The following is a 24,787-nucleotide window of genomic DNA, read 5'->3' as shown; positions in this document are numbered from 1 at the left end:
ATCCTATCACTGCTATCTAGATATGCCACTATTTCATCCTTAATAATGGACTCTAGCATCTCCCCCACCACCGATGTCAGGCTGACAGGTCGATAGTTCTCTGTTTTCTCCCTCCCTCCTTTCTTAAAAAGTGGGATAACATTAGCCATTCTCCAATCCTCAGGAACTGATCCTGAATCTAAGGAACGTTGGAAAATGATTACCAATGCATCTGCAATTTCCAGGGCCACCTCCTTCAGTACCCTAGGATGCAGACCTTCTGGACCTAGGGATTTGTCAGCCTTCAGTCCCATCAGTCTACTCATCACCGTTTCCTTCCTAATGTCAATCTGTTTCATTTCCTCTGTTACCCTATGTCCTTGGCCTATCCATACATCTGGGAGATTGCTTGTGTCTTCCTCAGTAAAAACAGATCTAAAGTATTCATTAAATTCTTCTGCCATTTCTGTTTCCCATAAAAATTTCACCCAATTCATTCTTCAAGGGCCCAACATTGTTCTTAACTATCTTCTTTCTCTTCACATACCTAAAAAAGCTTTTGCTATCTTCCTTTATATTCCTGGCTAGCTTGCATTCATACCTCATTTTTTCTCCCCATATTGCCTTTTTAGTTAAGTTCTATTGTTCCTTAAAAACTTCCCAATCATCTGTACTCCCACTCACCTTAGCTCTGTCATACTTCCTTTTTTTTTAATGCTATGCAATCTCTGACTTCCTTTGTCAACCACTGTGGCCCCTTTCCCCCCTTTGAATCCTTCCTTCTCCGGGGGATGAACTGATTTTGCACCTTGTGCATTATTGCCAAGAATACCTGCCATTGCTGTTCCACTGTCTTTTCTGCTAGGATATCCGTCCAGTCAACTTTGGCCAGTTCCTCCCTCATGGCTCCATAGTCTCCTTTGTTCAACTGCAACACTGACACCTCCAAGCTGCCCTTATCCTTCTCAAATTGCAGATAAAAACTTATCATATTATGATCACTACCTCCTAGTGGCTCCTTTACTGCAAAATCGCTTATCAAATCCTGTTCATTACATAACACTAAATCCAGAATAGTCTTGTCCCTGGTCGGCTCTCGTACAAGCTATTCCAAGAATGCATCCCGTAGGCACTCTACAAACTCCCTATCCTGGGGTCCAGCACCAACCTGATTCTCCCAGTTCACCTGCATGTTGAAATCCCCCATAACTACTGTGACATTACCTTTGCCACATGCCAATGTTAACTCCTTAGTCAAGTTGCACTCAATATCCATGCTACTGTTTGGTGGCCTGTAGACAATACCCGTTTGAGTCCTTCTACCCTTACTATTCCTCAGTTCTATCCACACAGACTCCACTTCTCCTGACCCCATGTCCCCCCTTGCAAAGGACTGAATCTCATTCCTCACCAACAGGGCCACCCCACCCCCTCTGCCCACATTTCTGTTCCTACGATAGCACGTATACTCTTGTAATTCATTTCCCAGGTCTGATCTCCCTGCAGCCATGTCTCTGTTATCCCAACAACATCATAGTTACCCATTCGCACCTGAGCTTCAAGCTCATCTGCCTTATTTCTGACACCGTGCATTCAGATACAGAATTTTTAGCCCATTTCTCCTCTCTCTTTGAATCGCTGCCTATTGTGCTTAACCCAGCTGACCGAACTCCTTTCGGGCTATACACCCCTAGAATTTTGTTGTCCTTCCTAAATTTACTTATTCTTTCAACACATTTAACTTCATGTTCCATCAGACCATCCCTCTGTACATGTGTCCTCCTTATCACATGTCCCGCCTCACCTTTCTCTACTACACACTTAATATTCCGGAACCATGTAGTCCCCACCTGTCCTTTATTCTTCCTCTCGCTATCCTCTCTCACATTCTGGATCCCCGCCCCCTGCAAATTTAGTTTAAACCCCCCTCCCCCCTTCAAGAAGCACTAGCAAACTTCCCTGCAAGAATGTTAGTACCGCTCCAGTTCAGGTGTAAACCGTACCTTCGGAACAGATCCCACCTTCCCTGGAACAAAGACCAATTATCTACAAACCTGAAGCCCTCCCTCCTGCACCATCCTCTCAGCCACGTATTAATCTGTATAATCTTTCTGTTCCTTGGCTCACTCGCACGTGGCACAGGTAGCAATCCTGAGATTGTTACCCTGGAGGTCCTGCTCTCCAGCTTCGCACCTAACTCCCTGAACTCCTTACGCAGGACCCCCTCACTCATCCTACCCACGTCATTGGTCCCTACATGGACCACAACATCTGGATTCTTGCCCTCCCTCTCGCGAATAACCTGCACCCGATCTGAGATGTCCCGGACCCCTGCACCAGGGAAGCAACATACCATCCGAGACTGGTATTTCGTGTGTGTTACCAGGGTAACTCCTGGCTGGTGGGGGGGGGGGGGTCCGTAGAGGAATGGCCTCATTCTCATACACAGAGACTGAAAGGGCTCATTCTGCTTCTATGTCTGATGGTGTTACATTTGATCTTGAGGAAGGGTGAGGGGCACAGAGGGGAGGTGCTGGGACATACACACCGGCAGGAGAGTCAGGAACAGGGGCCAGACATTGGCAGCTGAGGGTTGGAGGAAGATGGTATTGGAAGTCTGTGCCCCGGAGGATGATGGCCACTGACTGTACCCTGAAGAAGGAAGGAGGGAGGATCAGAGAGTGGGAGAGGGAGGAACAGCAAGACAGGCAGTGGGGAGTATGGTAAGAGAGAGGGATAGGGTATGGGAAAAGGAGTGAGAGAGAGGGGTGGGGGAATGGGAAAGAGGGAGAAGGCAACAGGAAGAAACAGGGCAAAGGCAAAAGGGAGAGGAGAGGGTGAGGGGGTGGGGGAGTAAGAGAGAGAAAAAAAGCACACACACAACTTAACCTCAACATTTTATTGAGCAGTTTTACATGTGAATGCACAGTCCTCAAGGTTCAACAGTGACCTCTGTCCTGGGGAGGGGTTATACTGGAACTAATCTGACCCTCCCCCCACCCCCCAGGGTGCAGAGGGCGTTGAAGGGACTGGTTGGCCTGAACATAATACATAGGCAATTCAACCCATTGCACTGCCATTCCACCGTGGCTGATTAACCATCTCTCAACCCCATTCTCCTGCCTTCTCTCTGTAACCAATGACGCCATGACTAATCAAGAACCTATGAAGCTGCTTTTCAATATTCAAAACGTTTCAGTGAGACGATACCTTATGCTTCTAAACTCCAGGGCGTACAGGCTCAGAGCTATCACATGATCCTCATCCATTAACCCTTTCATTCATAGGCACCTCTTTAATGCCAGCACAATACACGAGGAAATCTGCAGATGCTGGAAATTCAGGTAACACACACAAAATGCTGGTGGAATGCAGCAGGCCAGGCAGCATCTATAGGAAGAAGCACTGTCAACGTTTCGGGCTGAGACCCTTCGTCAGGACTAACTGAAAGGAAAGATAGTAAGAGATTTGAAAGTAGGAGGGGGAGGGGAAAATGCGTAATGATAGGAGAAGACCAGAGGGGGTGGGGTGAAGCTAAGAGCCGGACAGGTGATTGGCAGATGGGATACTGAGCTGGAGAAGGGAGAGGATCATGGGACGGGAGTCCTAGGAAGAAAGAAAGGGGGAGGGGAGCTCCAGAGGGAGATGGAGAACAGGCAAAGAGTTATTATGAGAGGGAAAAAAATTAGGGATGGGCTAAGAAGGGGAGGAGGGGCATTAACAGAAGTTAGAGAAATCAATGTTCATGCCATCAGGTTGGAGGCTACCCAGATGGAATATAAGCGGATTCCTTCTGCCAATAACGTGTTCCTTCTCTAGCTCTGTATCCCTTTTGCCAATCAGCTTTCTGGCTCTCAGCTTCACCCCACCCCCTCTGGTCTTCTATTATTTTGCATTTTCCCCTTCCCCTCCTACTTTCAAATCTCTTACTATCTTTCCTTTCGGTTAGTCCTGATGAAGGGTCTTGGCCCGAAACGTCGACAGCGCTTCTCCCTATAGATGCTGCCTGACCTGCTGCGTTCCACCGGCATTTTGTGTGCATTGATCAGTGAGACAATATCTTCTTCTTCTAAACTCCAGGGCGTACAGGCTCAGAGCATGATGCTTTCAGTCACAGGAACCTCTTTAATGCCAGCACACCCTTTCATAGACACAAAACTGCTCGCTATACTCTTAAGTGCAGTCAAACCAATGCCTTATAGAGCCTCAGCATTGCATCCTTCCCTTTAAGTTCTAGTTCTCTCAAAATGAATGCCAACAATGCACGTGCCTTACTTCCTATCAACTCAACCTGCAAGTAAGTCTTCAGGAAATCATTCCAAGTCCCTTTGCACCTCCAATTTCTTAATTTGCCCCCGTTCAGGATGTTGTCGACACCTTTATTTCTTCTACCAAAATGCATGAGCATACACTGTATTCCATCTGCCACTTCCTTGCCCATTCTCCTCATCTGTCTGAAGGAGGGCTTGGACTCCCTGCTTTCTCATCATTGGCTGCCTCTCCACCCAGCTTTGAATCATCTGCAAACTTGGCCACAAAGCCATCAATTCCATCTTCTAAATTACTGACAAGGGATGTATCAAAAGTGGTTTCAACACCAACCTCTGTGAGCACCACTAGACACCAAAGGCAAAAAATAAAGGCCCACTCTTCGCTTCCTGCCAGCCAGTCAATCTTCTGCCCAACTATTAACTTTCCTGTAATACCTTCTCCATGGGATCCAACCCTAGAGGTGGTCGGTACCCAGTGATTTTCTCACACCCCCAACGCCCACCATTTCACCCTTTGTCGCTCACGTAACCCCAGGGAATGTAGCCCATGTTTAAATGTACAAATAGAGCTTGCCTTCCCCAGTACTCCGACCCAGGGGGGACTATTTACAGTTGGCACACTGCACTCAGAGTTGGGGGTATCTAGTGTAAGTGGTCTACCACTGACCACAGCAAGCAGCTGAAAGTGGATTAAAGACACAGAGTGAAGCTCCCTCCACACTGTCCCATCACACACTCTCAGGGTCAGACACAGAGTGAAAGTCCCTCCACACTGTCCCATCACACACTCCCAGGGTCAGACACAGAGGGAAGCTCCCTCCACACTGTCCCATCACACACTCCCGGGGTCAGACACAGAGTGAATCTCCCTCCACACTGTCCCATCACACACTCCCGTGGTCAGACACAAAGTGAAGCACCCTCCACACCATACCATCACACACTCATGGGGTCAGACACAGAGTGAAACTCCCTCCACACTGTCCCATCACACACTCCCGGGGTCAGACACAGAGTGAAGCTCCCTCCACACTGTCCCAACACACACTCCCAGAGTCAGACACAGAGTGAAGCTCCCTCCACACTGTCCAAACACACACGTCCAGGTCAGACACAGAGTGAAGCTCCCTCCACACCGTCCCACGGGTTGGACAGAGAGAGGCTCCCTCTCCAGGTTCCCTCCCCACCCCCACCCACCCCATCACTAGCGACTGTATATGTGTCTCCCACAGAGTCCCTGTACACTGAGGCTCTCCCCCAAGGATGTGTAGAGGGAGGGAAGGCTGTTAGGAGAGAGTCCAGGGTGAGGTCCAGACCCAGGGGTGATCCAATCTATGGGGAACTCCGTCTCCTCACTGCCTTTGGTGGCCGGTATCTGAGGAGAGAGGAACGTGGGATCAGTGAGTGGTACCACAGCTCCATTCTTATCTCCCTGCTTCCTCTTCCCTCATCTTTCTCCCCTTCCCTCTCCTCATCACCCTTCATCCTCCCCTGCCCTGCTCCTCCCCATTCACCTTTCCTCTCCACCTCCCTCTCCCGTCCTCCCCTTGCTCCTCTTGCCCCCTCAACCCCATTACGCTCCCTCCCACCTTCCCTCCAAAGCTCCCCTCCCAGTTCGTCCACCTCTCCCCTCGCCACCCACCGTGCCTGTGCTGCCGTCGATGGGCCTGATGGTGAAGAGCTCCGTGAAGCCAGTGGCGGCCTCTGTCCCGAGCGTGCCACCGTTGCCGCGGGGTCGCTGTGGGAGAGCCAGCTGGCCTCCGCCCGCCGCCCCGATCTGCCAGCTCCGCACCTGGAACGGGAAGTTCTTGTTGGCCGCCGAGGGCCGTGTGATCACCTGTCCGGGCAGGAAGGGCAGCCGTCAGTCGCAGAGTCTCCACCCTCCACCCCCTACAGCAGTGAGCCGCTGCAGGCAGGAGTGATTCCCCTCCTCGCGGCACGGTGTGTACTCAGTCACGGTGGGACAGAAGTAGGACTTTGGGCACAGCTGGTCCCTGCCAACAAGATCCCCATCTTAACCTGTCCCATTTTGCCTGCGTTGGCCAGTGGGGAGTATACTGCAGGGGGTATCGGAGGGCTTTGACATTCAAGGTAAAGAGCAATACTATTAGAGTATTAAGAGCACAAGGGTAACTAGGGAGAGAGTGGGTTTCCTTAAGGACCAGTGTGGTCGTCTCTGTGTGATGGGTGAGGTCTGAGATTAACGTTTTTTTTCTGCATTGACAGAAGCCCATTCAGGGAAGATGACAGCGATGTCCCAAAATATATAGGTTACGAAGGGGGAGATATAGGCTTGGGGAGGGGGTGCATGAGGTTGGATAAATCACTGGGTTCTGACCAAGTGTATGCTTGGACATTGTGGGGTGCAAGGGAGGGGGAAACACCAGGGCCCTGATACAGATTGCTGTATTATTGTTAGCCACAGGTCCAAGTGGACTTAGGGCAGTGATGAAGGTACTTAGGTGAATGCTGCTTTCTTGAAGCACCATCTTTTGAGGACGTCCTCGACGGTGGGGACGGTTGTGCCTGTGGTGGAGCTGGCTGGTTCTGCGACCCTCTACCCCCCTCTTTCAATCCTGTGCATTGGAGCATCTAGACCAGACAGTGAGGCAGCTGGTCAGAATTCTCTCCATGGTACATCTGTAGAAATCTTTTAGAGTCTTTGGTGGGATACCAAATCTCCTCAAACTGCATTAAGTCGAGCAGCTGGAGTGCCTTCTTCGTAATTGCATCAATCTTGAAGACACAAGATATCCCTGACAGAGAAGGTGAAAGAGGATCCTAAGAGGTTCTAGCAGAATATTAAGGGCAAAAAGGTACCTAGGGAAAGAGTAGGTTGCCTTAAGGATCAGTGTGTGATGGACAGGCTCTGAAATGAGTGTTTCTCGTCTGCGGAAACGTTCGACAAGACGACAGTGACGTCCCGGAACACGACACACATTGTGAATGCGGACATGCAGGTGTTCTTGGGGAGTGTGTGAAGGTGGATAAACCCCCAAGGTCCAGCCAAATGTATCCTTGGACAATCTGGGAAGTAAGGGAGGAGGTGCCTGGGATTGTAGAAATTGTTGTGTCATCGCTAGCCACAGGTGGAAGTGGAGACATGGATAGACAGGAGGTGTTTAATACACTGGTCTTCATTGGACAGGCAGTGCGATGCCATGATACAAATGTACAAGACACTGGTGAGGCCCCTGGAATATTGTGTGCAGTTCTGGTCGCCCAGCTACAGGAAGGATGTCATTAAACTGGAGAGGCTGCACAAAAGATTCACGAGGACGTTACTGGGACCAGAGGGCTTGGGGAAATAGATCTGTAGGCAGACCATTTGGCCCAACTGATCCATGCTGACCAAGATCCCAATTTAAGCTAGTCCCATTCACCTGTCTTTGGCTGAACCTTTCCTATCCAAGTTCCTGTCCAATTTTAAAAATGTTTTTAATGCACCCACCTCACCCACTTCCTCTGGCAGCTCATTCACATATGGACCACCCTCTGGGTGAAAAAGGTGCCCTTCAGGTTCCTATTAAATCTCTCCCCTCTCACCTTAAACATATGCACTCTAGTTCTTAATTCTCTAACCCTGGGGAAAAAAATACAGAGTGCATTCACCCTATCTATGCCTCTCATGATTTTATAGACCTCCAGAAGGTTATTTCAGTCTCCAGTTTCAGTGGTAAACATCCCAACCTGCTCAGCCTCTCAGTCCGTCAAGTCCTAGCAATATTCTCATAAATCTTCTGGGCACCTTTCCTTCTTTCTGAACGGACCATGAACCCATCAACACCATCTTCTCTTTTTTCATCCTCTTTTGCACTTCTTACTTTTGTAACTTAATAGTATTTTTTTCCTCACTGTGCTGCTGTTGACAAACAACACACGTCATGGCATACATCAGTAATAATGAAGCTGGCTCTGATTTTTCCTGTAGCAGAAGTATGACCTCACCAGCATCTTGTGCAACTACAACATAATGTTCCAACTTCAATACTGTGTGAGCACACTGATGAAGTTAGCTACAAGGATGGGTTACAGAATCTGTGCCTGCTTTCTTTAGGGAGGCGGGAGGGAGATTTTATAGAGGTCTACGTGTAGACCGTGGGTAGTGAGGTCAGGGGATGGTGGTGTTAATAACGTGGTCAGATTGCACTCCAACACCATCCACAAGTCTGTGGATGACATCACCATAGTGGGCCGCATCTCAAATAACGATGAGTCAGAGTGCAGGAAGGAGGTAGAGAGCTGAGTAAGATGGTGTCATGACAACAACCTTTCCCTCAATGTCAGCAAAACAAAAGAGCTGCTCATTGATTTCAGGAATGTGGGTGGTGTGCACACTCACGTCTACATCACTGGTGTTGAGGTTGAGAGCTTCAGGTTCCAAAGAGTGAGCATCACCACGTCAGAGGCCTGTCCTGGTAGACACTGTGGCCAAGAAAGTTCCCCAGTACCTCTACTGCCTCAGGAGGCAAAGGAAACTTCACAAGTCCCCATCACCACCAGATTGCTCAACGGTCTGTGAACCCAATGACGTTACCTTCAGATTCTGCTTTTGAACTATTTATTTATTTTGTGATTTTTTACATCCTGCACTATACTGCCGCCATAAGACAAGTTTCAGAATCAGGTTTATCATCATTGGAACGTGTCGTGAAATTTGTTAGCTTAGCAGCAGCTGTTCAATGCAATACATAAATTAATACTGTTAAGTTACAAAAGTAAAAAGTGCAAAAGAGGAGTAGCAAGATGGTGTTCATGTTATTGTATTGTATATTAATTGGTGTACCATTAATTTGTAAAAATTAATCAATCAATAAATAAGTAAAGCAATTGCAGTTTATGTACAAGGGGTGATTGTTAAGTTCGTGGCCTAAGGTAGAAGGCGTCAATTTTAGAAAACCTAGCACATTTATTTTTCAACATAGTTCCCCCCCCCCCCCCCCCCCCACATTTACACACTTAGTCCAGTGGTTGTGGAGCATATGGATCTTGGGCCTCCAGAAAGTGTCCACAGCAGGGGTGATTGATAAGTTCATGGCCTATAGTAGAAGGAGATGAGTTATACAGCTCTCGTTACATGCACATGCAGTTCAACTGAATGGAAATGCAGAAAGTTTGAAGTTAATAAACCCGATGAGGTATTAAGCTATTAAGTGAGATTTGCTCACTTGTAGACACCATTCAGTTTGGATTGGCAACAACATCTCCTCCATGATCTTCATCAGCATCGGTGTACGACAAGGCTGATTGCTTAGCCCCCTGCTCTACTTGCTTTACACCTGTGGCTGTGTGGATAAGCACAACTCCAATGCCATATTCAAGTTTGCTAATCAAAGGTGGTGATGAATCAGTATACAGAAGGAAGATTAAAAATCTGGCTGAGCAGTGTCATGACAACAACCTTTTACTCAACGTCAGCAAGACCAAAGAGCTGATTATTGATTACAGGAAGCGGAAACTGGAGGTGCATGAACCATCCTCATCAGGGAACATAGGTAGAGAAAATCTAGCCACTTGAAATTCCTCGTTGTTATCATTTCAGAGAATCTGTCCCAGGTCCAGCATGTAATTGCCATTACAAAGAAAGCATAGCAGCACCTCTACATGCTTAGAAGTTTGCAAAGATTTGGTATATCGTCAAAAATTCTGCCAAGCTTCTATAGTGCAGTGGAGGGAATACCGACTGGTTGCAAAATGGCCTGGTACGTCAACACCAACGTCCTTGACCAGAAAAGCCAACAAAAAGTAGTGGATACAACCCAGTCCATCATGGATAAAGCTCTCCCCACCACTGAGCACATCTACAAGGAGCACTGTCGCAGGAAAGCAGTATCCACCATCAAAGGCCCCCACCACCCAGGTCATGCTCTCTTCACAATGCTGCCATGAGGGAAGAGGTACAGAAACCTCAGGATCCGCACCACGAGGTTCAGGAACAATTATTACCCAACATTGAACCAGAAGGGATAACTTCACTCAACTTCATTTACCCAACACTGAATTCTTCCTACAACTTATGGAGTCACTTTCAAGGACTTTTCTTCTCATGGTATTGATATTTATTGCTAATTTATTATTATTATTTTGTTTGTTTTTTTTGTATTTGCTCAGTTTGTCATCTCTTGCATACTGCTTATTTGTCCATCCTGTTGTGTGTAGTTTTATACTGATCCTATTGTGTTTCTTTTCATTTACTGTGAATACCTGAAAGAAAATAAGTCCATGAGACATAGGAGTAGAATTAGGCCATTTGGCCCATTGCGTTCCATTTTATCATGGTTGATCCAATTTTCCTCTCAGCCCCAATCTTCTGCCTTCTCCCCATATCCCATCAAGAATCTATCAACATAAATATACATAAAGACTTGTCCTCTACAGCTGCCTGTGGCAAAGAATTCTGCAGATTCACCTTAACCTTAAAGAAATTTCTCCTTAACTCCATTCTAAAAGGATGCCCCTCTATTCTGAGGCAGTGTCTTCTGGTCTTAGACTCTCCCACCATAGGAAACATCCTCTCCACATCCATCCTATCAAGACTTTTTCACCTTTCAATCGGTTTCAAAAAGGTCATCCCTCATTCTTCTGAATTCTAGTGAATACAGGCCCAGGGCCATCAAACGCTCTTATTTGACAAGCTATTCCATTCTGGAATTATCATTATGAACCTCCTTTGTACCCTCTTCAGTTTCAGCACATCCTGACGGGCCCAAAACTGCTCACAATGCTTCAAGTGAGACCCCACCAATGCTTTATAAAGTCTCAGCATTACATCCTTGCTTTTATATTCTAGTCCTCTTGAAATGAAAGCTAACATTGCACTTGCCTTCCTCACCACAGACTCAAGCTTCAAATTAACCTCCAGGGGATCCTGCACAAGAACTCCCAAGCCCCATTGTACCTCAGTTTTTTATATTTTCTCTCTATTCTACCGAAGTGCATGACCATACACTTCCCAACACTGTATTCCATCTGCCATTTTTTTTGCCCATTCCCCTAATCTGTAACCTCTCTGCTTCCACAAAACTACCTACCCCTCCAGCTACCTTCACATCATCTGCAAACTTTGCAACAAAGCCATAACATAAAAGATTTTGTCCCAACACATACCCCTGTGGAACACCACTAGTCACCAGCAGCCAGCCAGAAACGACTCCCTTTATTCCCACTCTTTGCCTCCTGCCAATCAGCCACTGCTTTATCCAGGCTAGAATCTTTTCTGTTAAGCAGCCTCATGTGTGGCACCTTGTCAAAGGCCTTCTGAAAATCCAAGTAGACAACACCAGCTGATTCTCTTTTGCCTATCCTGTTTTTTCTTTCTTCAAAGAATTCCAACAGATTTGTCAGGCAAGGTTTTCCCTTAAAGAAACCATGCTGACTTTGGCCTATTTTATCATGTGCCTCCAAGTACCCTGAGACCTCATCCTTAATAATCGATTCCAACATCTTCCCAGCCACCGGGGTCAGACTAACTGGCTTACAGTTTTCTGTCTTCTACCTATCTCCCTTATAGAAGAGTGGAATGACATTTGCAGTTTTCCTGTCTTCTGAAAGCATTCCAGAATCTAGTGATTCTTGAAAGATCATTACTAATGCCTCCACTATCTCTTCAGCCACCTCTTTCAGAACTCTGGGGTGTAACACCATTTGGTCCAGGTATACCTCCAGGTCTACCTTCAGACCTTTTAAGTTTCTCTAGAATCTTCTCACTAGTTATGGCAACTTCATACACTTCATGCCCCTGACACCTGAAACGTCCATCATATCACTAGTGTCTTTAACAGTGAAGGCTGAAGCAAAATACTTATTCAGTTTGACCACCATTATTCCCTCTCCAGCATTGTTTTCCAGCTGTCCGATGTCCACCCTCACCTCTCTTTCACACTTTATGTATCTGAAGAAACTTTTGGTGTTCACTGTAATATTACTGGCTAGCTTACTTTCATATTCCATCTTCACCTTTTTAATGACTTTTTTAGTCGCCTTTTGTAAGTTTTTAAAAGTTTCCTGATCTCCCAACTTCCTGCTATTTTTTTACTCTATTACATACCCTCTCTCTTTGGCTTTTATGTTGGTTTTGATTTATCCTATTAGCCACCATTGTGACATTTTTCCTTTTGAATACTTCTTCCTATTTGGGATGTACATAACCTGTGCCCTCTGAATTGCTTTCAGAAATTCCAGCCATGGCTGCTCTGCCAGTGTTCTTTTCCAATCAATTCTAGCCAACTCCTCTCTCATACTTCCCTCCACTCCACTGTAATACTGACACATTTGACCTTAGCTTCTCCTTCTCAGATTTGTGGGTGAATTTGATCGTATTGTGACCACTTTCCCCTCAGGGTTCTAATCAATCCTGGTTCATTGCACAACACTCAATCCAGAATAGCTGATCCTTTGGTGGGCTCAACCACGAGCTGCTCTGAAAAAAAAACCCATTTCACAGGCACTCTAGAAATTCCCCCACCTGGAATCCAGCACCAACCTGATTTTCCCCAATCTACCTGCATATTGAAGTTCCCCATGACCATTGTAACATTGCCATTCTGACATGCATCCTCTAATTCCCGTTTTATCTTGTAGACCACATCCTTACTACTGTTCAGGGGTCTGTATACAACATTTACCCTTGCAGTTTCTTAGTTCTATCCACAATGAGTCAACACCATCCAACCCTATGTCACTTGTTTCTAATAATTTGGTTTCATTTTTTTTTACCAACTGAGCAATGCTGCCCCTCTGCCTTCGTGCTTGTCCTTTTGATACAATGTGTAATCCTTGGACATCAAGCTTCCAGTTATAATCTTTCAGCCATGATTCAGTACTGCCTACATCATACCTGCCAATCTGCAACTGTGTCAAAGATAATCTACCTTATTCCATACACTGCATGCATTCGGACACAACACCTTCAGTCCTGTGTTCACCCTTTTCGATTCTGTCAAACCACGCTCAACCTTTTGATTTCTGACTTTGTCTGAGGTCTTATCTGCTTCCATACCCTCTCCACTAACTGTTCTGGCACTCCGGTTCCCATCCCCCTGCAACTCTAGTTTAAACCCCACCGTGCAGCATTGACAAACCTTCTTGTGTGGATATTAGTTCAGCTGTAAACTGTCCCTACTATACAGGTCCTACATTCCCTGGAAGAGAGCCCAATGATCCAAAAATCTTATGTCCTCCCTCCTACACCAACTCCTTAACCAGGTATTAATCTGTATAATCTTCCCAATTCTACCCTCACTAGCACATGGCACAACCCTGGAGGTCCTGCCCTTTAACTTAGCACCTAACTCCCTGAACTCTCCCTGCAGAACCTAGTCACTTGTCCTACCCATGTCATTGGTACCTACATGGATCGTGACCTCTAGCTATTCACCATCCCACTTAAGAATGCTGAGGACTCGATCCGAGATATCCCAGACCCTGAACCCAGGAGGTAACATAGCATCCGGGAATCTCACGGTTGCCCACAGAATGTCTTGTTCCCCTAAAGAATCCCGTCACCACAACATGCCTCTTCTCTACCCTCCCCTTCTGAGTCGCAGACACAAACCCAGTGCCAGACACCCGATCACTGTGACATCCCCTGACTCCAAAGTGATATGCCTGTTGTTGAGGGGGTTGGCAACGAGGGTACTCTACACTGACTCCTTAACCCCTCTCCTCTTCCTGACTATCACCCAGTTTCCAGTGTTTCATTCCTTGGGTGTAACTACAACTCTATATGTCCTATCTATCACACCGTCAGCCTACTGAATGGTCCGGAGATCATCCAGTTCCAGCTCCAACTCCTTAATGCGGTTTGTTAGAAGCTGATGCTGGATGCATTTCTCGCAGTTATAGTGGTCAGGGACACTGCCTCCCTACATCCTGCAAGAGGAGCATTCAGCTATCCTGCCTCTCATCTCTACTGTCCGAGCTGAGCAGATATAAAAAAAGAGAAGGAGAAATCGTGAGCTTTTCTTTCCTTTGCTTTCTCTGAGTGAAGCCTGTCTTGGCTGAAGCCTCGAAGATCACCACTCCGACTATGTCCAGTCAGACGACGGCCACTGCACTTGCCCCTGCCTTCCTTTAACTTGCTCTTACTAAATAATCCCATACACTGATTTGCCACTGGTCAAAGCTCTACAATGCATCATAATTGGTTGTGTATGGTGACATATTTTGATAATAGATTATTTTGAACTTTGATTTATTGCTGTCTTATGACTGAGTGGAAAGCTTTTGTCAGTGTGCCATCTAGACTGATCATTCCGTGCATCAGATCATCGATAACAGATGCACAGTCCATAGAACAGTACCACACAGGAACAGGCCCTTCGACCCATGATGCTAATTAAACAGGTACTTAAATGTATAACTTATCCATTCTGCTACACAATGTCCACATCCCTCCAAATTCCTGTGTCTATCTAGGAGCCTCTTAAACGCCTCTATCGTATCTGTCTCCACCACCACCCCCGGAAGCAAATTCCAGGCACCCACTACACTGTGTTTGAAAAAAAGACTCGTCCTGCACATTTCCTTTGAACTTCCCCCACTTCCCTTTGGAATCAGACAATTCTACTCCGGCTAGGAGATACCAGCCTCCCATAATCTCATAGACTTCCACCACGTCTTCCTCTGCTGGTCCAGAGAATGTTTGTCCAACCTCTCTGTATACCTCATGCCCTCTAATCTGGTCAGCATGCTGCTGAACCTCTTCTGTACCCTCTGCAAAGCCTCCACACCCTTGCTATAACCAGATCTAAATGCATTACTCCAGACGGAGCCTAACCAGTTTCATGAAGTTGCAACTTGACTTCCCGACTCTTAAACTCATTGCTTTCTTAACCCGTGCAGCCACTTTCAAGGAGCTGTGGACTTGATCCTTCATACATCAACACCATATATATAGTGCAGTGCAGGTGGACACAAGGTGCAAGGGACACAGCGAAGTAGATTGGGAGTCGAGAGTTCATCTTTTACTGTAGGGGAGATCCATTCAAAACTCCGATAATGAGTCTGGTGGTACGTGCTTTCAGACTTTTGCCTGATGGGAGAGGGGTGAAAAGAGGATGTCTGGGGTGGGTGGAATCCTCGGCTGCTTTACTGAGGCACTGGAAAGTGTAGACGGGGTCAGGGAAGGGGAGTCTGGTTTCTGTGATGTCCACAATTCTCTGCCATTCCACGGGGTCCCAGCACAGCAGATGTGACTACGGGAGGGAGGGTGCGGAGGAGATTTCGGGAGTGGGGAAAGAGTTCCTGGGACCAAACTCACCAAGAAGACAGTATGCGCATACAGAGAAATGCCCAGCTGCATCCCATTCACGATCTTCTCCCGCACCCACTTCGGGATGCCGAAATTAGCAATCAGCACGGTGACAGGGACAGCGATGAACCTGCAAACACAGGAAGTTTGACCTTCCAGCCGCTCTCCCGCTGACAGCATTCCCCGACTGCTCGCCCTCTTTACTTCTCCGCCCCTCTCCCCCGAGCATTCCCCACGTTCTCCCAGAGTTTGTCGCCGCCCCTTTTCAGGGTTGGAGCTGGGTCACTGACAAACCGGACGTCTGCACGCTGAGATGGCGATATCTGCATTTCGACCAGAATCCCAAGCATTACACTCCCCCTCCCACCGCTCAGCACAACACCTGGAGGTTCAACTCGGAGACAGGTGGAGGAAATAGATATAAAGTAAGTGTGTGTGTGTGAGAGTCAGATTCAGTAGAACAGGCACCCTGGAGAGGGGGGGGGGTGTGCACGTGTGCCTATGTGTGTGCATGTCTGTGTGTGTGCAGTGCATTTATGTATCTGCGTGTGAAAAGAGTGCAAGAATGAGATAGAGAATAAAAGAGAGAGAGGGGGTGCGGAGCGGGGGGTGTGAAACAGTGAGGTAGGTCTGTTTCAAGCCAAGTGCATTTATATCTCTGTGTGTATATATCTCCGTCCTTTGTGTGTACGTGCGCTTCTCTCTCTCTCTCTCCCCCTCCCCTCCCTCAGTAATGGGCAGAAGGCAAACACGTACCAGAGGGTGTAGGCGGCGAAGAAGGGGATGTAGAAGGCCTGTTTCTCCGGGTGCTGCTTCAGGGTGATGTACACAGCGTAACTGAACCACAGGTAGGCCACACACTGCAGCACCATCAGCCCGTATCCCACTGGAGACTCATACGTGTAGAGCACCTGCCCTGGGTCAAAGAACTGGCGCCGGGACGTGGACATCGTCAGCAGGTGAGTGGGGGCAAGAGAGAGGGAGGGGGGAGAGGGACGAGGGTCGGGGAGATGGGGTGACAGCGTTTGGGGGTGAAAGAGAAAGATGCGAGAGGGGAAAGGGAAAGACAGGGATGAGCGATAGAGGGATAGAGCGATAGAGAGAGAGAACGGGGAGATATGGGGGAGGCGGGAGAGCAACAGAACAGGGAGAGAGGCTTTTATAGAGTTAGTATTACACCATGGTAACTGACCTTTCAGCCTATCTTGTGTGTTCCTTAACAGCTCCTATATGGTTGCACTTGACTCATTTGCTCCAAACCTTAAGCATTTACCTGTCCAAATTTCTTTTTAAAGTTATTGTACCTGTATCAAACACTGCCTTCCATATACCCAGCATCCCCTCAGATTACTCTTAAAAGTTATAGGAACAGCTTCTTCCCCTCTGCCATCTGACTTCTGAACGGTGATAAATCCATGAACACTACCCCATTATTCCTCTGTTGCACGACTGATTTTACTTCGTATTGTAAGTTATACTACCTTTTACGTCTTGCACTGTAATATTGCCACAATGCAAGAAATTTCAGGACGTATGTCCATGATAGTCACCCTGCCTCTGAGGTGTGCCAAAAGCAAAAGAGGTTGCTAACGCACCTGGCTGATTTCACTCTCTGTTTCACTGTACGCACAATACATGAACCTGATTGTCACTCTTATTCCAGATCTGATTCCAATACATTTGATTTCTGATTTCTGTCTGATTTCCCTCCTAAATGTGCTCCTACACTCCACCAGCGGTTCACTTGATCCCAGCTGCCTGTACCTGCCTGACTGGAACCCTCATCAGCCAGGGTACGTACTCCTAGCAGGCTTGCTCTTCACTCTAACAGGAACCAAGTCTCACTGCATGAAGCCCTTCCACTTGCTAGCTGTTTCATAAGCTGCCAACAGCCTCTCCCAGGGACTTTTGCGAGCCCTTGTCAAACCCCATCAAAGTTAGCCTTGAAGAGTTTAACTCGTGGACCCGTCCTATCCCTTTCCCAAACTGTCACCGGACAGACAGTCCCCGCCCAGGAGCTTACCTCTGCCTCATAGACAAATAGGACAGCGTGGGTGATAGTGTAGAGGGTCATGTACACGGCCAGTTTCACCGACCCATTGTAGCTGATCCGGCCCCTGAGAGGAGGAGGGGGAATCAACTTAATCCATCAGTCAGTACTGCAGGAGTGGGGGGGGGGGGGAAGGGGGAGGGTGGGGAATTGGGGGGTGGAAAGGGGAGTCAGGAAGGTGGTCAAGGAAAGGGGGCGGGGGACTGTGCAGGTGAGGGTGGAAGGGTGTGGGGAAGGGGGAAAGGGTGTGGGGGACAGGGTGCAGGAGGGGAAAGGCTGCGGGGGAAGGCTGCATTGGGGAGGGCTGCAGGCATGAAGGCGAGGAGGGTATGAAAGGATAGATGCATGGAAGTATGTTGGGGGAGGGATGAACGGAGGGATGGTAGGGGAAGGATGAATGGAGGGATGTTAGGGGAAGGATGAACGGAGGGATGTTAGGGGAGGGATGATCGGAGGGATGTTAGGGGAGGGATGGTAGGGGAGGGATGGTAGGGGAGGGATGATCGGAGGGATGGTAGAGGAGGGATGATCAGAGGGATGGTAGGGGAGGGATGGTAGGGGAGGGATGGTAGGGGAGGGATGATCGGAGGGATGGTAGAGGAGGGATGATCAGAGGGATGGTAGGGAGTGGTCTGGGATACAGGTTTCCAGTGTCGGTAATCCTCGACGCTCGCTCACCTGGTAATGGTGAAGCCCTTCGCCAACACCATCAGCAGCAGCAGAAAGACCAGGAAGCTGACCGAGTTTAACAGTTTGGCTGTGGGGGACATGGACAGTAAATGGTGAAGGTTAAGTGTGGGGCAAAGAGCCAGCGTCGAGTGCCCATCTGACTCCCACCGACCCCATCCACTCCTGCCCCCCCAGGAAGCCATCACACCCTCATTTGTTCCCCTGACTCTCCTCTCCCCATTCCCTTCCTTGATCCACTAACCGTTCACCCCCATTTCCAACCCCGTCCAAACCTCACCCCCACCCCATAACACACTGCCCATTCCCCAACAAATGCACTCCCCTCACCATTGCCCCTCAAACAACCTCTCCCTCCCATTCCCTTTAAATCCTCTCCTTGGCATTACACCTCAAACACCCTCCCCTTTCCCCCTCAAATTCACTTCCCCCAAAACACCCTTGACTCCCTATACCCCCTCAAGTACCCTCCCCTCCCAATTCCCTTTTAAACACTGACACCATTCCCCCTCAAACACCCTCCACTCTCCAGTCCCCCTCACAATCCCCTGCCCATTCACCACCAAACCCTCTCCCCAGTCCCACTCAAATACCCTCTCCAGTCCATTCCTCCTCTAACACCCTCTTTGCTGCTAAGATAATGGTTTTTCTGTACCAGCAATGTTTGGGTTATGACTAGAGATAATGGGACTTTGGAATGTGCGCCGTCCAATGCTGAGTGTTTTTTCTTGTTGTGTGCCTGAGAGCGAGGTGATTTGGGTCTTTTGTTCGGCAGAAGATGAAGGGAGAAGATGCCAGAAAGGAGAGTTTGTAGACACCAGGACGGAATGGACGTGGAGTGGGGCCGGGAGTCGATGAAGCCCGGGGAAATCGATGGAGGACCGATGGAAGGGAGACTGTGAGCTCCAACGTGCACATTAGACTGTTTCATTAAAATGGGCCCTTTTCTTCTTGTTTTACTATACTAACCCTTTAGTCAAATTAAGAATTATAAAACTAAATAATTTAATTACATATGGTGTACTGTCTGTAATTTTGTGGTACTGATTTGTAACAGGGAACAGATCACACAAACAGCAGGTTTTGCACCTCAGATTTCATTAGTCTGGCGGGGCCAGAGACTGTCTTCCCTGAGGATTACACTCCTCAAACACCCTCTCATCCTCAATAGCCCTCAAACCAACACCCCTCCTCATTCCCCTCAAACACTCTCCCCATTCCTCTTAAACACCCTCCCAATTCCCCCTCACAATCTTCTCCCCATTCCCCTCAAAGACTCCCTCTACCCTCTCAAACACCCTATTCCCCTCAGAAACCCTCTCCTCCCCATCCCCCATCAAACACCCTCTGCTCCCCATTCCCCTCAAAATCCCTCTCCTCCCCATTCTTCCTCAAGCATGCTCTCCTTCTTCTACCCAAACTTTCCTCCGTCTCTCCCCAGATTCTCTCTTTCTTCCTACACTCTCCCTAAACTCCTCCCTCTCTCCCCAAACTCCTTTCTCTTTCTCTCCCCTCTCTCCAAACTCTCCACCCTCTCTCCCTAAACTCTTTCCTCTCTCTCCTCAAACCCTCCCCCTCAAACACCCTCTCCTTCCCATTCCCCACTCAAACATCCTCTCCTCCCTTCCCCACTCAAACACCCTCTCCTCCCTCTACCCAAACTTTCCCCATCTCTCCCCAAACTATCTCTTTCCTTCCCATACTCTCCCCAAACTTTTCCCTCTCTCCCCACACTCCACCCCTCTCTCCCACCAAACTCTTTTCTCTTTCTCTCTCCAAACTCTCTCTCTCTCCCCAAACCCTCCACCCTCTCTCTCCAAACCCTCCACCCTCTCTCCCCAAACCCTCCACCCTCTCTCTCCAAACCCTCCACCCTCTCTCTCCAAACCCTCCACCCTCTCTCCCCAAACCCTCCACCCTCTCTCTCCAAACCCTCCACCCTCTCTCTCCAAACCCTCCACCCTCTCTCCCCAAACCCTCCACCCTCTCTCTCCAAACCCTCCACCCTCTCTCCCCAAACCCTCCACCCTCTCTCCAAACCCTCCACCCTCTCTCTCCAAACCCTCCACCCTCTCTCCCCAAACCCTCCACCCTCTCTCTCCAAACCCTCCACCCTCTCTCCCCAAACTCTCTCCTCTCTCTCTTCCCTTACTTTCCCTTCTTTCTCTCCTTTCCAATACTCTCCCCAAACTTCCCTCTCTCCCCAACTCTTCCCTCTCTCCCGTCGCCAAACTCTCTGCTCTTTCCCCTAACTCTCCACACTCTCTCCACAAACTCTCCCCTCTCTCTCCTGAATACACCCCATCTCTCCTCAAGCTCTTCCCCTTCCTCCCCTCTCCACCATACTCTCTTTTCTCTGCTCAAACTCACTCATCTCTCTCCCTCTCTTCCCAAACTCACACCCTCTCTCTGCAAACCCACTCTCTCCCCATTCCCTCCTCTCTCTTCCCATAGTCCCCCATCTCTCCCCATAATCCCCAAGTCCTCCGCACTACCCCTCTCTCTCCTTATTCTCCGTCTCTCTCCACAAACTTTCCCGTCTTTCCCCTTGAGTCTCACCCCAAACTCCCCCTCTCCAAACTTACCCGTCTCTCCCCAAACTCTCTCTTCCTACACTCTCCCTTCTCTCTCTCATTTCCTATACTCTCCCCAAACTCTCTCTCCTCTCTCTCTCTCCAAGCTCTCCCCTGTACTCAGACTCTTCCTTCTCTCAACTTCTACCCCTCTCCTCAAACTCTCCCTAAGCTCTCCACCCCTCTCCCCCAAACTCTCTTCTCTTTCTCTCCCTCTAAAATTTCTCTGCTCTCTCCCCAAACTCTCCCCCCTCTCTCTCCATACTCTCTCCCCCTCCACAAACTCTCCCCATCTCTCTACCCCTCTCTCCCAGAACTCTCTCCTCTTTCTCTCCCTCCAAAATCTCTCCTCTCTCCCCAAACTCCCCCCTCCCTCTCCTCAAATTACCCCCTCCTCAAACTCCCCTTTCTCTGCATTCTCTCCCCCTCCCTCCACTTACTCTCCTCTCTCCCCAAACTCATCCCCTTTCTCCCCAAACTCTCCCCCTCACACACTTTCTCTTCCCACTCTCTCCCTATCTTTCCCAAACTTTCCCCACTCTATCTCCTTTGCTATTCCCCCCCATATCTATCTCCCCAAATTGACACCTCTCTCCCACACTTTCTCTCTGCCATTGTCTCTCTCTGTCTCTCCCCTTCATATCTCTGCAAATTCTTGCCAACTCTGTTTACTCTGGTCTGCTGTCTCTTTATACCTTCCACAATCTCTACTCTCACCACAAACCCCCTCACTATTTTACCCCGTTCCACTTCTATCTCCACTTTCCCCTTCTCTATCTCCTCACTCTTTCCCCCCTACTCTATCTCTTCCCCTTCCCCCGCAGAAGCTATCCTTCTCTCTTCCTCCTCAATCTATCCCCTATCTCTCCGGCAAATTCTGCCTCATTCAAATGTACGGTATCTGGGCAATACAACCAGGCCCTAAGATCCTTCACATTGCCCCTACCCCTCACCCATTCCCAATTTCCAGACATACCCAGGATTTTGATAGAGTGGTTACCGACTCCATTTGTAGCGTAGTGACCCCAGTAAATACAGAAAAACAGCAGGCTGAGGACTGAAACACAGAAACCAGCGTGAGCACGTGGGGAGGGAGGTGCATGGGAGACAGTCTGCAGGAATTCAATCCTCACTCGTGCCCTGGATGATAAGTCTGATTTCACACACACCACACGCACATCTCCCCATCCCACCAAACACACAGCGTAGCTCCCTCCGCACCATCCCATCAAACAGTCCTGGGGTCAGACACCAAGAGAAGCTCGCTCCGCACCGTCCTACCACACTGTCACTCCCGGTTTGGTCATTTCAACCTTTTGTGGCCTGGGAGTTCTTTGAGGCCAAAGGAGCCTTTCCTGGCATTGGAATTTCTGGTGCCTCCGAGTGAGGGGCTCTTTCCTACTGCCCTGGCAACAGAAGACTGCTCTTCTAGCCCGCGGCTTAAGCGGCTCTGGACTGTCTGCCAGCTGTCCCAGCACTTCTCGGGACCCCAAAACCTCAGGGTGACCAGACCAATGGGATCTACTGATACTGCAGGAGGTTCCAAATTTTTCCATCCAGGAACACAACTCGCTGCAGACATTGCTGCTTATATTTCAGCAGTGCTTATTCGATTTGTTTCTCATCTCACACTGTTACGCCACCACACTGGATCGGTCTCCTGGCACTCACAGACCTCCAGGGAACTATGCAAGGGCGGCTGCCTCACCATCCTCGGCAAGTCTGTTGCGGTCGGTGGAGGACGAACGCAGGTGCAATGAATTTTACACCCTGGAATAATCTGGAGCAGTGCTTGGAGGCCATGGTGGGAGTAGTCTGTATTGTGGCCTCTGAGAAAGTGTTCGGACAGTGCATGGAGGCCATGGTTAGTGTAGGCAGGGCGGTGGCCTCTGAGAAAGAGTCCGGGGAAGGTGGTGGTGCACCTGATGACTGCCGAGTTGGTGCACCGGGCTCTCAGTCAAGGGCTCACAGCTGAAGGCACATTTTTGCAGATGGAGCTGGTGACCGCTTCCACACAATGCATCGTCCTCAAGCACAACAAGCTCTTTAATCCCGATGAAGTCCTCCTTCCTCATCAAGCCCTCTTGGGATGAGTAAGATCAGAGGTCACTGCCAGTTTAAGAGACGCACCCTGCACAGTGTAATCCCTTTCTAGCAGGGATTATACAGGGTTTATACAGGGTGCCGCAGGCCGGTTTACTGTCCGGGACAAAGGAGTAGACTACCAGGTGTACCACAGCTCTGAGCACCCATGGGGAAATGTAGGAGGGACTGTTCCGATCCCTGGCCCAAGCAGTCTACCTCTGGCACCACAGCCCCTGCTCCTACTCTTGTGCCTGCTTCTGCCGCTTCCTCTACCTCTGCCCCTACGGTTCAGGTGGGGAACCCGTTGGGCAGGAATGCGAAGAAGTCCAAACACCCGAGGAAGAAGGCCCCTGAGAGCTCAGAGCTCACGCCTGCCCCTGTGCCCTGTATCAAGGAACCTACTTTGCCTGAAGGGCAGTGGGAGGCTGAGGGAGGTGCGTGGGTGGACAGGGTTGGTGAATTGGTGGTCCCTGTACCTGGGTGCTCTTCTGACAAGAAGAGGAGTTCCTCTCCCAGTAGGAGTGAGAGAGGGTACACTTGGGAGGGTCATCGGTGTGGGTGGGAATCCCGGTTCAGGTCGGCCTCAAAACTAACCTTTCAGAAGCCTCCCCGAACTCTGCGGTGGGTGGAATGAGTGCACAGGAAGCTGTTGCCCCTGCTTTGGAGATTGAGGCTGCCCCGGACAGCTCCACCCAGGATTTATTAGTGCCCCCTCAGTCACAGATATACTGGGGAAGTGGCGACCAGCCCCTCTCACTCTCAGGCAAGGGTCTTGGACGGCACATGCCCAGGTTGGCAAAACCTTTGCAAGTCATCATCAGATGGAAGGGGAAGGGGAATGCAGTATCCGGGAATGATAGGTGACAGCTTAAAACATCCCTGGATGACCTAGTAAGGGGCATCAAACTGAGAGGCAGCCACACCCCTTCAGAGTGGGTCACAAGGTAACTGGCACTACTCGAGCCTGGAGGGCCAAGAACAGTCTCGCTCTTTTTTGGGCCAGATTGACTCTGGCCTCAGCTGGAAGGGAACTGGTGCAGAGTCCCAACAAACTCCCGATACGGTGCTCACCACAGCTGGTCTCAATTTGAATGGCAGCAGGGGTCTTCTCTGCAGCTTTAACAAATTCTCAGGGACAGGAGAAGTGGTGAGTTTCCTGCAAGACACCCAGACGGTCCGAGGAGACAAGCCCACCTGGCTCCTGGAATGGCAAGGACAGGTCTACACGAGCCACCTCAGCTCCTTCTCTAGTGGGGTGCAGTTTTCTTGGCCCTAACTTTTCAGCCAAAAATCACAAAAGTGCAGGATATTGTTCACAGCAGTCTGCTCCACCTGGCCATGTGCCTGGATGAAGTACTTCAGCGCGGGATGTTGCAAATGCACCTATTCCATCAGGTGTCCACACTGCAGAGCTCCATCGGCCCTGGGGACAGCATCATATTCTGAATCTAGTCCCATCTCGAGAAGGTCTAGAGGAGCAGAGTCCCACATAGACCACCCCAATATCTCTCGGGCGTATGTCTTCCGCGTGCTGGGGTCTTCTCTGCAGCAGTGTCGTGCTTGGACCATCATCTCGTGTGGATGGAGTTCGATTCTACTCACTCACGGGTAGGATCTGAGCTCTGCATCCTGTGTGGATGGAGTTCGATTCTGCTCACTCACGGGTCGGATCTAGGCTCTGCATCCCGTGTGGATGGAGTTCGATTCTCCTCACTCACGGGTAGGATCTGGGCTCTGCATCCCGTGTGGATGGAGTTCGATTGCGCTCACTCACGGGTAGGATCTGGGCTCTGCATCCCGTGTGGATGGAGTTCGATTCCGCTCACTCACGGGTAGGATCTGGGCTCTGCATCCCGTGTGGATGGAGTTCGATTCCGCTCACTCACGGGTA

The 24,787-nt window shown here is 49.2% G+C and overlaps 1 protein-coding gene across 2 annotated transcripts in view; it reads right to left on the bottom strand.

Annotated features, from left to right (window-relative positions):
- Window positions 1–3,952: 3,952 nt before the first annotated feature.
- The window catches only part of tmem145 (transmembrane protein 145), a 60,880-nt gene continuing 40,045 nt past the window's right edge, over window positions 3,953–24,787 (bottom strand). For both annotated transcript variants that reach the window (XM_059968204.1, XM_059968212.1), the window contains 7 exons: window positions 21,788–21,868; window positions 18,230–18,308; window positions 17,525–17,618; window positions 16,258–16,430; window positions 15,511–15,631; window positions 5,893–6,087; window positions 3,953–5,625 (listed from right to left, as the gene is read on the bottom strand). In XM_059968204.1, coding sequence (XP_059824187.1) covers window positions 5,455–5,625; window positions 5,893–6,087; window positions 15,511–15,631; window positions 16,258–16,430; window positions 17,525–17,618; window positions 18,230–18,308; window positions 21,788–21,868 — 914 coding nt within the window. In that variant the 3' untranslated portion in view covers window positions 3,953–5,454. The remainder of the gene's footprint in view (window positions 5,626–5,892; window positions 6,088–15,510; window positions 15,632–16,257; window positions 16,431–17,524; window positions 17,619–18,229; window positions 18,309–21,787; window positions 21,869–24,787) is intronic.

The sequence above is a fragment of the Hypanus sabinus genome, chromosome 1, assembly GCF_030144855.1.
Source record: "Hypanus sabinus isolate sHypSab1 chromosome 1, sHypSab1.hap1, whole genome shotgun sequence".
Classification (NCBI taxonomy): Eukaryota; Metazoa; Chordata; class Chondrichthyes; order Myliobatiformes; family Dasyatidae; genus Hypanus; species Hypanus sabinus.
The sequence above is the reverse complement of the archived record's forward strand: the minus strand, read 5'-3'. Positions and strand labels throughout refer to the sequence as shown.